The sequence below is a fragment of the Oxyura jamaicensis genome, chromosome 13, assembly GCF_011077185.1.
Source record: "Oxyura jamaicensis isolate SHBP4307 breed ruddy duck chromosome 13, BPBGC_Ojam_1.0, whole genome shotgun sequence".
NCBI classification, from domain to species: Eukaryota; Metazoa; Chordata; class Aves; order Anseriformes; family Anatidae; genus Oxyura; species Oxyura jamaicensis.
The window spans coordinates 13492691-13504796 of NC_048905.1; the positions used below are offsets into that span (position 1 = coordinate 13492691).

The 12106-nt window shown below is 59.2% G+C and overlaps 2 protein-coding genes across 3 annotated transcripts; both read left to right on the forward strand.

Moving 5' to 3' along the window:
- The first annotated feature begins 945 nt into the window (after positions 1–945).
- Positions 946–2489, forward strand: RPS14 (ribosomal protein S14). Its single transcript, XM_035338577.1, has 4 exons — positions 946–1126; positions 1218–1379; positions 1586–1662; positions 2378–2489. The coding sequence occupies exons 1-4, from the start codon at positions 978–980 to the stop codon at positions 2443–2445; spliced, it is 456 nt and encodes a 151-aa protein (XP_035194468.1). The 5' UTR covers positions 946–977; the 3' UTR covers positions 2446–2489.
- A 4790-nt stretch (positions 2490–7279) lies between these two features.
- CD74 (CD74 molecule) lies at positions 7280–12042 on the forward strand. 2 transcript variants are annotated; one of them, XM_035338575.1, is made up of 9 exons: positions 7280–7426; positions 8673–8848; positions 9073–9164; positions 9251–9313; positions 9523–9618; positions 9807–9897; positions 10469–10657; positions 10943–11014; positions 11271–12042. In XM_035338575.1, the coding sequence occupies exons 1-9, from the start codon at positions 7356–7358 to the stop codon at positions 11276–11278; spliced, it is 858 nt and encodes a 285-aa protein (XP_035194466.1). In that variant the 5' UTR covers positions 7280–7355; the 3' UTR covers positions 11279–12042. The 2 variants fall into 2 exon arrangements, with proteins under 2 accessions (XP_035194466.1, XP_035194467.1); XM_035338576.1 differs by lacking the exon at positions 10469–10657.
- Positions 12043–12106: the final 64 nt, after the last annotated feature.

The window sequence follows — 12106 nt, forward strand, 5'->3', positions numbered from 1 at the left end:
GGGGGCTGGCGTAGGTGGGCGGCCGGCGGAGGGGCGGCCTACCGGGATGGGCACGGCGCGGCCGGCCGGGGGAGGAGGAGGAGGAGGAGGAGGAGGAGGAGGAGGAGGTCTGGGGATCTGGGGTCTGCCCTGGGTCTGGCCCCGGCCCCCCGCAGCGGCTCTGTGCGGCCTCCTTGGCGCAGGGCGGCCAGGGCCACGTCCAGCATGGGTTCAACCAGATGCTGAAGAGCAGCAGGCGCTTTGGAGCTGGTAGGGTGTGAAGTGCCTGCGGCTCAGTCTGCTTGTTGCTTTGGGACATGAGTGCTGCTGAGCTTCATGCGCCTGGAAGCGGCAGAGTTGCTTTGGGACAGTAATGGTGATAGAGCCTTTCACTGGGCATGCCAGAAAGGTTTGTTGGAGTGGCCCTGTAGACCCCAGTTTAACAGTTGGGGTTGGGTGCTGTCACTCAGTAGAGAGGAGGCCATCAGGTTATGGCTTGTGGATAAAAGTAGGTCATGTCTTGAGTTCATTTTCTTAATGATTTCACTATAATTTTCTATGTTGCAAAGCAGAGCTGGTGTAGTTGGTGTTCAGTGAGAGAGGGTGATAAGGAACCATCTCTGTGCCCCAGGAGCAGATGTGTGGGATCACCAGGCACCTAACCAAACATCCTTTGCTACATTTGCCACCGTCCGTGTGAGGCGTAGGCTTTAAAGGCAGAAGCACCAGCAGCATGAGACCCCGCTAAGCAGTTGCAGGTGCTGGCCTGCTTGCCACCATACAGCAAAGCTGCAGATACTTGGGTTTTCTTATTTTTAAGAAGTCCAATAATACCCCAAAATTACCAGATGCGTTTTGCCAGTGGGAAGTCATTGTCTTACTTGGTAGGAGGTTGTGACTGCACAGCAGCTCGTAATATCCTTCAAGAGACAGCTGAGAAATCCACCATCACGCATGTTTCACGTACTAATGTGGTTTTTTGTTGTTTTCGTACAGAAATGGCACCCCGTAAGGGCAAGGAGAAGAAGGAAGAGCAGGTCATCAGCTTGGGACCTCAGGTGGCTGAAGGAGAGAACGTGTTCGGCGTCTGCCATATCTTTGCTTCCTTCAATGACACTTTTGTCCACGTAACTGATCTCTCTGGCAAGTGAGTCCTGCACGCTGGTCACCTCGCGGCTGTACCTGGCTCTTTCCCTTTTGGAAACAGGGTTTCTGAACGTGTTCTTTTCTGCTGGCAGGGAAACCATCTGCCGTGTGACCGGTGGCATGAAGGTGAAGGCTGACAGAGACGAGTCTTCTCCCTACGCGGCTATGCTGGCAGCTCAGGATGTCGCCCAGAGGTGCAAGGAGCTGGGCATCACTGCCCTGCACATCAAGCTGCGGGCAACTGGTGGAAATAGGTACGTTGGAGGGGTCGGGCTCTGGTATTCGGAGGGTGTGCCTGGTCTTGGAACCGGCTTGGTTTGGGACTGAGACAGGAGGAAGCCGAGTTCCGGTACTGGGACGTTCAGAAGTGGGGAAACTGATTTTTAAAATGAGCTGTTTGCGAATTGTGTTCAACTTGTGAGTCGTTGAAGAGATGGATGGCTGTGATTCTCTCTTCCAGGACCAAGACTCCCGGTCCTGGTGCCCAGTCAGCCCTGAGAGCTCTGGCCCGATCCGGAATGAAGATCGGCCGTATCGGTGAGTGATGGAGGAAGCGCTGCGTAGCGTGGCACTGAGCCTTGCTGCCAGAATGAACTTCGGAGGAATTATTAAGCAGAGGGAGCTCTGGGCCTGTATGCCCCAGGGTTCTTGTGCCTGGTGTAACAGGTGGACTTGGGGCTGTCCTGCTTAGCTCCTGTCAGATGCCGCTGTAGGTAGGATTGGATTGAAGCGGACGCATCTTGTTAATTGAAGCCTCACCAGGAGGGGGCATGAGTTGGCTCTGGGTTCCAAATGTTTGGCTCCGTGATGGGCCCCTGATGTAACGCTGCTTGTGCCAGAGACTTCAGTTCCCTGGCCTTAGTTATTACTCATTCTTAAACGGAGTTCCTCAAACTGTTTGAGGGAGAATCCTGAACTTTGGAGGGGGGTTGCAGGATGCGGTAGCGCTGGCTGCCCTGAAGGTCTCACGGGTGCAGTCTGTTTCTTCAGAAATGCCGTGGCTGCTTGGTTTAGGTGGGCAGGAGGATGGGGATTTCTGCATTCTTGGCATTACAATCCGTGGGTACCCAACACGTGGTGATTTCACAGATACAGCTCCCACGGACTGTTCTGTCAGCGCGGGGCTTCTGCGGTAGCTGCTTGCCGAGGCGCAGGATGCGGGAGGTGACCGCTTGGGGTGGGTGGCTTTGCCCAGTTGGTTCCCGGGGGTTCCTCTGGAAGCTCACCGGTTTTTCTTTCTTTCCTCCCACAGAGGATGTCACTCCCATCCCCTCCGACAGTACTCGCAGAAAGGGTGGTCGCCGTGGACGTCGCCTGTAAACAGTGCTGCACCTTTCATCATTAAAGCTCTCTTACAAACCTGTTCTCATCTGTGTGTTTGCTTGCTGAGGTGTGCTCGGAATCTGAGCAGCTTTAGTTTGATTACAGGCACGAGCAGCTTATCCGCTGCAGCTGGGCTTCCTGTTTGTGCTGCAGGTAGCGCTGCCACAACAGAGGTGCTGTGTGTGCTCAAATGTACCCCAGGAAAGCTGCTAAAAGCGCTGAAATTTGAGCTCCCTCCGCTGCTCTGATACATTTGTGCTTTCAGATGTACTCCAGTAAAATGACTCCTCACTTCCTGGTTGTGCCCAGCTTCCTGCGCTGATGTTTACCTTACACTAAACGTGCTGCCATCGCGTGGAATAAATGCCCGTTTCCACCTCTTAAAATGTTCTTTCTCCAGCTCTCCCAGCTCCTAAATTAGTTGTTTTTGTCACTTCCTTGGCTGTAGCAGGATTTTAGAGCAAGGGAAGATGTGTGGGCACAGGGTATCCGAGAAGTAGAGCTTAAGACGGCCGAGTTCCTTTACGCTCACGGTATCAAGCTGAACATTAAAATAGTTGTGGCTTCTGCCTTCCAAGAGATGGAATTATCAAAATTCCTCCTGTGAAATGGTGACTGCAGCCCTGGTGCTGTGTAGTGCCTGTGGTGACGTGGGTCAGCCTCGTGCAAGGCAACATGCAGCAGGCGGCTTGTCTTAGAGGCAGGTAGAGCCTGTCTGTCATGCTTCCCTTGGCTGCAGTTCCATATTCCTCGGTGGGAGTCTGGGCAGTGAGCGAGCACTTCTGAAACGGTTGTCCAGGAATACTTGCAGCCAGGTTGTGCTGGTGGTAGCTGTGTCTTAATCAGGATTGATGGAAACTTAGAATTTTTAGTTACGTGGCAAATGCAAATCATCCTATAAATGATTGGCCTATAAATGAAGTTGGAAGGCAGCGTTCTGGGCTCCTGGGCCCGTGGACACCATCTGTCTCAAGATCCTGAGGTCTGAGAACTTTTCTCCTGCAGGCTCTTTCCCACACCTTTGCACCTTAAAATACTTCACGGGAATCCTTTACCTACCCACCCTCCTCGTGACAAGAAAGAATTCCTTGACTAGCAGCTTGGTCGGAGGCGCTCTGCTTTCAAAGCAGGCTCTGTTCCAGTGAGGCTGCTCACCCCAGACGAGACCCAGGGCACATTGCTCCTGCCGAGCTCCGTTTTCAGCTCTCCAGCCCTACCTCTTGCAGTAAAAGGGGATGTAAGTTGTTGGAGGAAATGAGACTGATCTGAAGCCGTGGTGCGTATTAACTTTCTGTAGTTAAAAAAGCTTGGATGCTTGTGGTTTCAGAGTTAGTCACGATCTCTTCGAGGTGTCCCTGCTGTGGAAAAGAAAGCTATGCTTGTCAGCGAGCTAACGAGCGGTGGGTTTTCTGCAAGCTGTTGCCTAATACATGACTTCCCGTTTTATTGGAAAAAAATCTCTGCCTGGACCCACGTTCCTTAGCCAGCGTTTCTCTTGGCATCGCCGGGGTGTTTTATTTGTAATTTTATACGCGGCTGTGGAAAACTTTAGAAATAAACTTTCCCTTCTGTCTTAAAAGTGCATTATTGCAGTTTAAATGGTTATTTTCCTGTACTCTAAGTGTTCTTTGAACTTTGCGTGGAGAAAGTGCTGAAAAAAAATGAAGCCAACAGTGGTTTGTTCAGCCTGCGTGGAGCCGAATGCAGCCTAGTGCTGGAGGGGACAGGGCAGAGCTGTGCCAGAGCAGGGAGCAAAGGTGCTGCTTGGTAGCAGCCCTACTCAGTGCAATCTTTACTAAAAAATAATCCTAGATACAGTTAAACCTTGTCATTGTTTTGGTGTTACTCTGTCCAAGGTGACGTTAATTGGGCTGCTTTGGCAGGTGGGTGTTTGGGGAAAGCTCTGGGAACGCGAAGCAGAGCGCAGCCGCCGTGCGGGGAGCTCGTTGAAAAGGGAAGGTGTCGTGCTCCGAGAGCACGCAGAGGGAAGCAGCTTTGGGTCTGCCTGGCTGAGCCCTCCCACGCAGGAGGGTGAGGGCTGGCTGGAGGGCTGTGTCCCCACGGGACCGGGGGCTGTAACCCCCAGCCATGCCTCGCTTTACTCCACCAGTTGCTCAAGCAGCTGCTGAGCCCTTCCTGGCCGGCCCGTGAACCTACTGCCCCGCTCGGCCTTTGCTTTTCCTCCCCCAGGAAAGCTCACACAGGTGGCAGGAGAGCTTTGCCCTCTGCGGGAGGGCGGATTTGCTTCGTTAGCCCTCAGTCTGTGGAAGCAGGAGCCCTGCTGGGTGCCCGGGGCTGCCGTAACCCCCCCATGTCCCTTGGTGAGCCGGGGCAGGGCACTCCTGCTGCGCTGAATGCGGTGCGTGGGCTGGGTGTTTGACGGCAAACTGCTTTTATTTTTTCAGCTGATCTGACGCCTTTGGAACAACCTCCTGCAGCAGCGTGAAATCCCCCAGAAGAGAAATAGCAAATGAGGAAGAGAAAGGAGAGAGCGGGGCTGCGGTGGGAGCGCTGGTCCCGGGGCCTGGCCGGGGCCTCCTGGAGAGGCCTCGCGGGTCGTGCCTCTTCCTGCCCCTGTAGAGCTGGTTTAGCTCGTGCAGTCGTGTGTGAATCTGCCAGTCCTGTAAAAATACCCCCAAAAACAGAGCCGAGAGGTGCCAGGCATGTGGCAGTGATGGGTCTGTGTTCACCGGTGACTCCTATGGCCCTGTGAGAGCCCCCGGCTCTGCCATTGCTGTCACAGGCAGCCAGAGCCAAGTGCCGTCAGGGGAGCGTCCCCGGGGATATTTCCACCTACAGGTCTGAAATAAAGGCTCTGCTGGCCTGGGTCAAGGCCTTCGGGCAGCATACAAGTCAGAACCAAGCCCCAAAACTGCTCCTTATCCCAGATGTTAAAGTGGCTTGGTTTCCCCCAAAAAATACAGCATGTTCCCCAGCCCCCTGTAACAGTGCGTATCGTCACAGCTTTCACGGGCAGCACAAGACGGAGCTGTCCTGACTCCTGCACAGAGATTTGGGAGGGATTTTGGATGGTCTCCTAGGGCTGGGCACAGCCCCGAGGCGATGGGAGAAACAGCGGGGGAAAAAGGAAGGGTGAGAGCTGCTAAACAAAGGTCGCCATCTTCCTAGGAAAACCGATAACTTACTTCCGTAAAACTTTAAATGCCACAGCCTCGTGTGCAAAGTAGTATCTTTTATTTATTTATTTTTAATTACCACCTGTGTGCAGAGCAAGGGCTGATCCAGTGCCGAAAGCCCCGCGCTGGGCTCGCTGCCAGGGGCAGTCCCGGCCCAGGGCTCACCCCCCAGGGGCAGTTGCAGCCCACCCCCCCCAGCTCCTTGCCTACAGCACGGGGCAGAGCTCCATGAAATCGCTGCTGCTTTCACTTTCCGAATTCCTGTTCTCTCTCCCCAGTTCCCCCTCGGACCAAAAGCTCTGGTGGTGGCACAGCCCCGGGGCTGGGGGCTCGCAGACCCGCTCCCCCCTGCACCCAGTGAGGAGCTGAGGAAACCAAATCCCTCCGATCCCCTCCGTGCCTGCCACGGGCTGGGTGAGGGGAGGGATGGAAATGTTACCGGGTGGTTTTATGGGATTTTTTTCCTGTTAGAATGCCCAGGGTGTGTGGCTGGATTCTACAGACGTGGTAAAGAGTTGCTTGTCCTTGAGAGCAGCAGAGAGGTTAACGTCTTCATTAATTAATGCCTGCCTCTGGGGACGGTGCAAGGGGGTTTCTGCGAGCCCCTGTCCCAGTCCTTGGGAGCGACTTTGGTTATTCCTCAAGCCACATTTCTTAGAGATTTTTTTATTTATTTCATTTTATTTATTTTGTTTATTATTATTATTTTTTTTTGCAGTGCAATCCCCGCCGGCACAAAAGCCCCAAGCGGGAATATTTGCTAAAGAACCCCCGCTTGTCCTTGTCCCAGCACCAACACTCAGCGCAGCGGGAGCAGCGCGCGCGGAGGGCTGCCCAGCGACTGGTGACACCACGCGGCGCCCAGACCTCGCTGGAATTTGGCACCCGGTTCCGCTCGGGGCTGCGCCCTGCCTGCAGCCGTGCTGCATCCTGCCGCTGGGGCTGGGGAGCTGTGGGGCCGTGCCCCGCTGGGCTGCCCCGGCCCTTTGTAAAATCACCGAGTGGCTGCGTTGTGCAGGGATGGGGGCTGCACGGCCCCCCTGTGGTGTGTGTGGGGGGGGTCCCGTTTGTGGGGTTGCTCCTCCTCCCTCGGTTTTGGGGTGGGGGCTGCTGGTGGGCACCCCAAACCCACCGCAGGCAGGGTGTGAGGGTGGCTTGGAAACACCCAGCGGTTCTTTAAATGGTGCCCCTCATCCCCTGGGCGCTGGGGGGGCAGGCGGAGAGTGCCCCCCGAGGCAGGGAGCTGGGCTGGGGTGCAGCTTGGCCCCAGTGGTGGAGGTGTGTGAGGGTTTGCTCCGACGACAGGCCCCTTGTGGGGGTCTTGCTCAGCCTTTGGTGGGTAGGAGCCCTCCCCAACGCATTCCACGTCCCACCTCCACGCCCCACTGCTCCCATCCCATACCCTGTACCCCACGCCCCATCCCCTGCCCCTGGGGACCCCAGAGCCCCGTGATGAAGCTGGGCCGGGTGTCACGGCGTGGCGGCGGGACGGGAAGCGATGCCCAGCGTGGTGGCAGCGATATGTTCAGGACGGGACGTGGCTGCGATACTCGGGACGGGACCCGGCATCATCTCTGGACCAGAGACCTTCCGAGCAGAGCTCTGCCTGGCAACAGCTGATGCATGTTCTGGCAGCCAATGGGGCTTTTTTTTTTCTGCCCCCCCCCCGGGGGTGGCAGCGGGGGGGTGCCCCGGGGGGGTATTTCCAGCCGTGCCCCCCCCCCCCGGGCTCTCATTTCCCCATCGGGTGCAGTGCCGACGGGTGCAGCCATGGCCGAGGAGCAGCGGGACCTCATCTCCGACCGCAGCAGCGGGGTGCTCCCCATCGGGGACACCCAGAGGTGCTGCGGGGGGGGGGGGGGGATCTGGGTGGGGGGCACGGGGAGGACAAGGTGGCCGTGGTGTGGCCGTGGGGCCCGTGGGGTCACAGCTGGGGCTGAGCGAAGGCGGGCGCAGCGTGGCCATGGGGTGGAAGGGGTCAGGGCACGGACACCGAGCGGCGGCATGGCGTGGGTGTGGGGTGGGGGCGGCTTGCAGCCAAGGGGGGGTCGCAGAGCGTTCGTGGGGCATTGGGGGCATGGTTTGGTATGGGGCGGGCAGGTTCACGCTGTGGCGGTGGGCACGGCATGGCGGTGGAGCAGCGGGGTCAGGTCATGGCTGCGTGGTTGTGGGGCTGAGAGCTTGGTGTGCTGGCTGTGGGGCGGGCAGGTTCCCCTCCTGGCTATGGGGCGGACGAGGGCACAGCACGGACCCAGGGCCCCGTGGGGCCGCCGCCACGTCCCAAGCAGCCCCCATCTCCCAAACTCTTTGCCCCCCCCCATTTAACACCCCCAGCCAATGAAAAACCCGGGAGCAGTGACATCACCAGTCACCAGGCAGACAGCCTGGCAGCGAGGCCGGATCCAGACACGTCCCTCAGCAGCGGCGGTGCAGGGGAGCACCCTTGGGAGCACCCTTGGGTGCCGCACCTCGCAGGGCACGGGCGGCTCCTGGGGGCAGGACACGGCCCGGGAGGGCTCGGGGCCAGGCCACGCAGCCATTTTCTGCCTTTTTTGCCCTTTTTTTGGCTTCTGTGCGCGATCCCAACGCCGCACCCTGGGCACGCATCCAGGCTGCGGAGAGCAGGGGCTTGGCTCCTTTGCTTTTTCAGATTATTATTATTATTAATAATAAATAAGAAATAAATCGGGGAGCGTTTTCTAACCCCTGGGGCCAGCCAGGCTTCGGGTGGCCTCGCCGCCCCCGCGTAGGGCCGTGCTACAGACGCCCCAGCCCCGTGGGTGCCCCCCCTGTCTCCCCACCGTGGGTTTCAGTTCCCGGTGCGCGGCAGCCACCCGAGCGCTGCCGTCCCCCTCGTGCAGCACGCGGCCGTGCCCAGGACGGATCTGCGCTTGTCTGGGTGCAGGCAGGCCCCTCGGAGCCCGGCGGGTTTGGGGCGGTGTGGAGTCGGGGGGCGAGACGTGGCCGCAGGAGGGTTTGGGGACGGGTGACCGCAAGGCTCCTCCGTTCGGTACGGGGCATTCGGAAGGGGTTTGGAAAGCCATGGCTGGGAGAAGCCCTGCGACCGGGTCCCTCTGTGTCCCACAGGTCTGCCTTCGGCCGCAGAGCCGCCCTGTCCACGCTGTCCATCCTGGTGGCCCTGCTGATCGCCGGCCAGGCCGTCACCATCTACTTCGTGTACCAGCAGAACGGGCAGATCAGCAAGCTGACCAGGACCTCCCAGAACCTGCAGCTGGAGGCACTGCAGCGCAAGCTGCCCCAGAGTCAGTAGCCCCCCGTGGCATCGCTGTGATGGGGGACGGGACGGGGAGAGGCGTCGGGTCTTGCTCTGCCACCAAACCCAGGAGACAGCAAGGGCTTGGCAGGTCCCCGGGGCTGTGGGGATCCCCCCTGCGACCACCTTGATCCAGGGGATTAAAATGGGGGGGGGCGCAGCGAGGGGCCGCCCTGCTGCGCCCTGCTCCTCACACCTCTCCCCCCTTGGCAGGCAGCAAGTCCGCGAGCAACATGAAGATGTCCATGGTGAACACCCCCCTGGCCATGAGGGTCCTGCCTCTTGCCCCCTCCCTAGACAGCACGGTAAGCCACGGGACGGCCACGTGCCCACCGCTGTGCAGGGCTCGCTGCCCCCCTGGCGCTCACCCCCCTCTGCTTCCCTTCCCCAGCCCGTGAAGGACATGGGGCCCCGCAGCAACAAGACCGAGGACCAAGTCAGGCACCTGCTGCTGGTAAGCTCCCCCGTGCTCTCCGCCGAGCCCCGCGCTGCTCCCTGCGCTGCAGGAGGCGACGGGACCCTTCGCCCCGAGCTCTGCTGGCTGGGGCTGGGTTTTCCTTGGGCTCTTGGAGCTCCTGGGTTTGGCGATGGAAGCTGGGCTTCCTCCCACCCTGTCCCCGTGTTCGCCTTCCTTTGTCTCACCACGCGCGCTGCTCTCTGCAGCAGGCAGACCCTAGGAAGATGTTCCCGGAGCTGAAGGACAGCCTGCTGGACAACCTCAAGAGCCTGAAGCAGAACATGACCGACGCGGACTGGAAGGTCAGTGCCGGTCTCTGTCCTCTCCTGCCCTTCGTCTGCACGCTGCCATGGCCTGGGAGGGGGGGGGACCAGCACGAATCCTGCTGGTACCAGGGCTCGGGACCCTTGCTGGCCCAGCAGGAGCCCGCAGCACGCCTCCCCCCAGCACCACTGCCGCTCCCAGCTAACGCTCTGCTCCCCCCCCACAGTCCTTCGAGTCCTGGATGCACAAGTGGCTGCTCTTCGAGATGGCCAAAAGCCCCAAGCCGGACGACCGTAAGGCCATCCCGGCGGAGAAAGGTACCGGGGGGGGGGGGCCCTGAGCTGGTGGCGGAGGGTTAGGGCCGATCCCTCGGGAGGTGCTGCCCCAAAGGCGGCTGCACCCCCTGTCCCCTGCCTGGTCGTGGCCCCCAGCTCCTCGTGACCTCTTCCTCTCGCCGTCAGCCTCTGTTGGAGGCCCTCGGGGACAGCAAGGCTGAAAAGCCAGAGCAGCGCCCCGACCCCTCGGTGTTCGGTTACCCCAGGGCTCCGGGGAGATCACCGGGGGGGCGGGGGGGGACAAAGTTAATTAGCTGCTTCAAGCAGATCACTGGGGCAGATCACTGAATTAATTAGCTGCTTGAGGCAGATCGCTAGAGTTAATTAGCTGCTTCTGGCTGAGAAGGCAGGGTCACGGTGCTTGCTCCCAGTAGGGTACATGGGTTTCCTTGGGGAAATCCCAGCGAGGCGACGCTTGCAAGCCCCAGCACGTCACCGCTGGGTCAGCTCGCCCGGCTGCCTCCCCCCTGCTGCAGCCCCTTGGGCTCCCGGGCGGTAGAAGGGCCCGAGGAAGGAGCTCACGGCCCCTCCTCTTTGTTTTTTATTGCCCTAGTGCAAACTAAGTGCCAGGTGGAGGCTGGTTTCGGTGGTGTCCATCCGGGTCGCTTCCGCCCCGAGTGCGATGAGAACGGTGACTACCGGCCCAAGCAGTGCCTCGCCAGCACGGGCTACTGCTGGTGCTGCTACAAAAACGGCACCAGGATTGAGGGCACTGCCACCCGGGGAGAGCTGGACTGCTCGGGTAGGTGGCGGGGCGAGCGGCGTGCCCGGCCTGCCGCTCGCGGTCAGGGAGGAGGAGAGGCAGCCAGGGAGAGGAGAGGGTGCTCAGCGCCCTAGAGAGGTGCTGGGCAAGGGCGAGCATGGGGCTGGAACCGCTCCCCCTGGTTCCTGCCGCCAGCAGGATGGAGGCATTGCATGAACCTTCCCCAAAACACAATGAAAGTCCCGTGCGCCGTGCTGCCGAGCCCCCGGGGTGCTGGATGAGGCCGGGGGGGCTCCGTGCTGAGCCGCTGCTGTCTCCCCGCAGGGGCCACGCTGACGGAGCCTGAGGAGATGATCTTCTCCGGGGTGGACATGCTCAAGCTGGGCGCCGATAAAGGTGAGGAGGAGGGTGGTCCTTGAGGATGTGGGCATGGGAGGGGGACACAGGCAGGGGCTGTGGGGGGGTCCTGCACTGCTCCGAGGCTGGATGAGGCCAGGAGCAGCACGGGGACACTTCAGGGCCACCACGTCACAGGGCTGGAAGAGCTCTGCTCTCGGCCCTGCCCTGCAGCAGCAGCGTGGGGGCATCGCGGGGATGAAGGGGGCAGAGACGGCTCCCTGCTGATCCCTCCCTTCTCTTTCTCTCACAACAGCCAAGTAGAAGAGGACAGCTGCAGATGCCCAGGCGGTCCTTCAGCGCCCCAGCTCGGGTTTTTTGCTCTGATTTCTGCTCTTACCTCGCTTTCCCAAAAACCTCCTTCCCAGGCAGTGATTGCTTCCCTTCCCCTGCTCCAGGGCCTGGCCTGAGGTTGATGACAGTGGGCTGGGGCTGCCCCAGGATAAGTGCTACAGGGGAAGAATTTGCTAAAAGTGGAGGTGGAGCAGGCTGGAGGGGGATTTCAGCCGCGGCAGCCCACCAGTCCTTTCCCCTGTTTCTGAGGGTGTGTGAGCTGCAGTGAGGGCGTTGCGTGAAGGACACCACCTGGTTCCCAGCCCTGTCCCCCAGGGCGCCTCTCCCCTGGCATCCCTCAGCACCAGGCCCAGGCACACTGAGATTGCCCCTGCTGAACGAGCCACTAATGAATGCTTTCTTAGGCTGAACAAACATTAAACGCAGCAAAACAACCTCCACAAGCTTCTTAACTAAACCCTGTAGGCAGGAGCTCCGTTACTGAAGCTTCCTCACCATTTCTTGCGTTTTTTTTTTTGTTTAACACTCACTTCTGTAGGGATAGGTGCTCACCTCCAGCTTCTTCCTTCAGGGTGGGGAACAGCCACGGCAGTGGGGAGCGGAGGGAACAGGAGCTAGTCCTGGAGTCAGAGGGGCTTCTCATTTTTCTGACAGATCTGATAACTTCCTTTATAAACGATGTCACAAGCTAATTATTTCAAATAAACTTTTGAATAAGAAAGCCTTGTAAGCAAGCAGCTCCAGAGCTGGGTCCTTGCGGTAACTAAGATCTCAGGAAAACAGAGCTGCAGGGCCCCT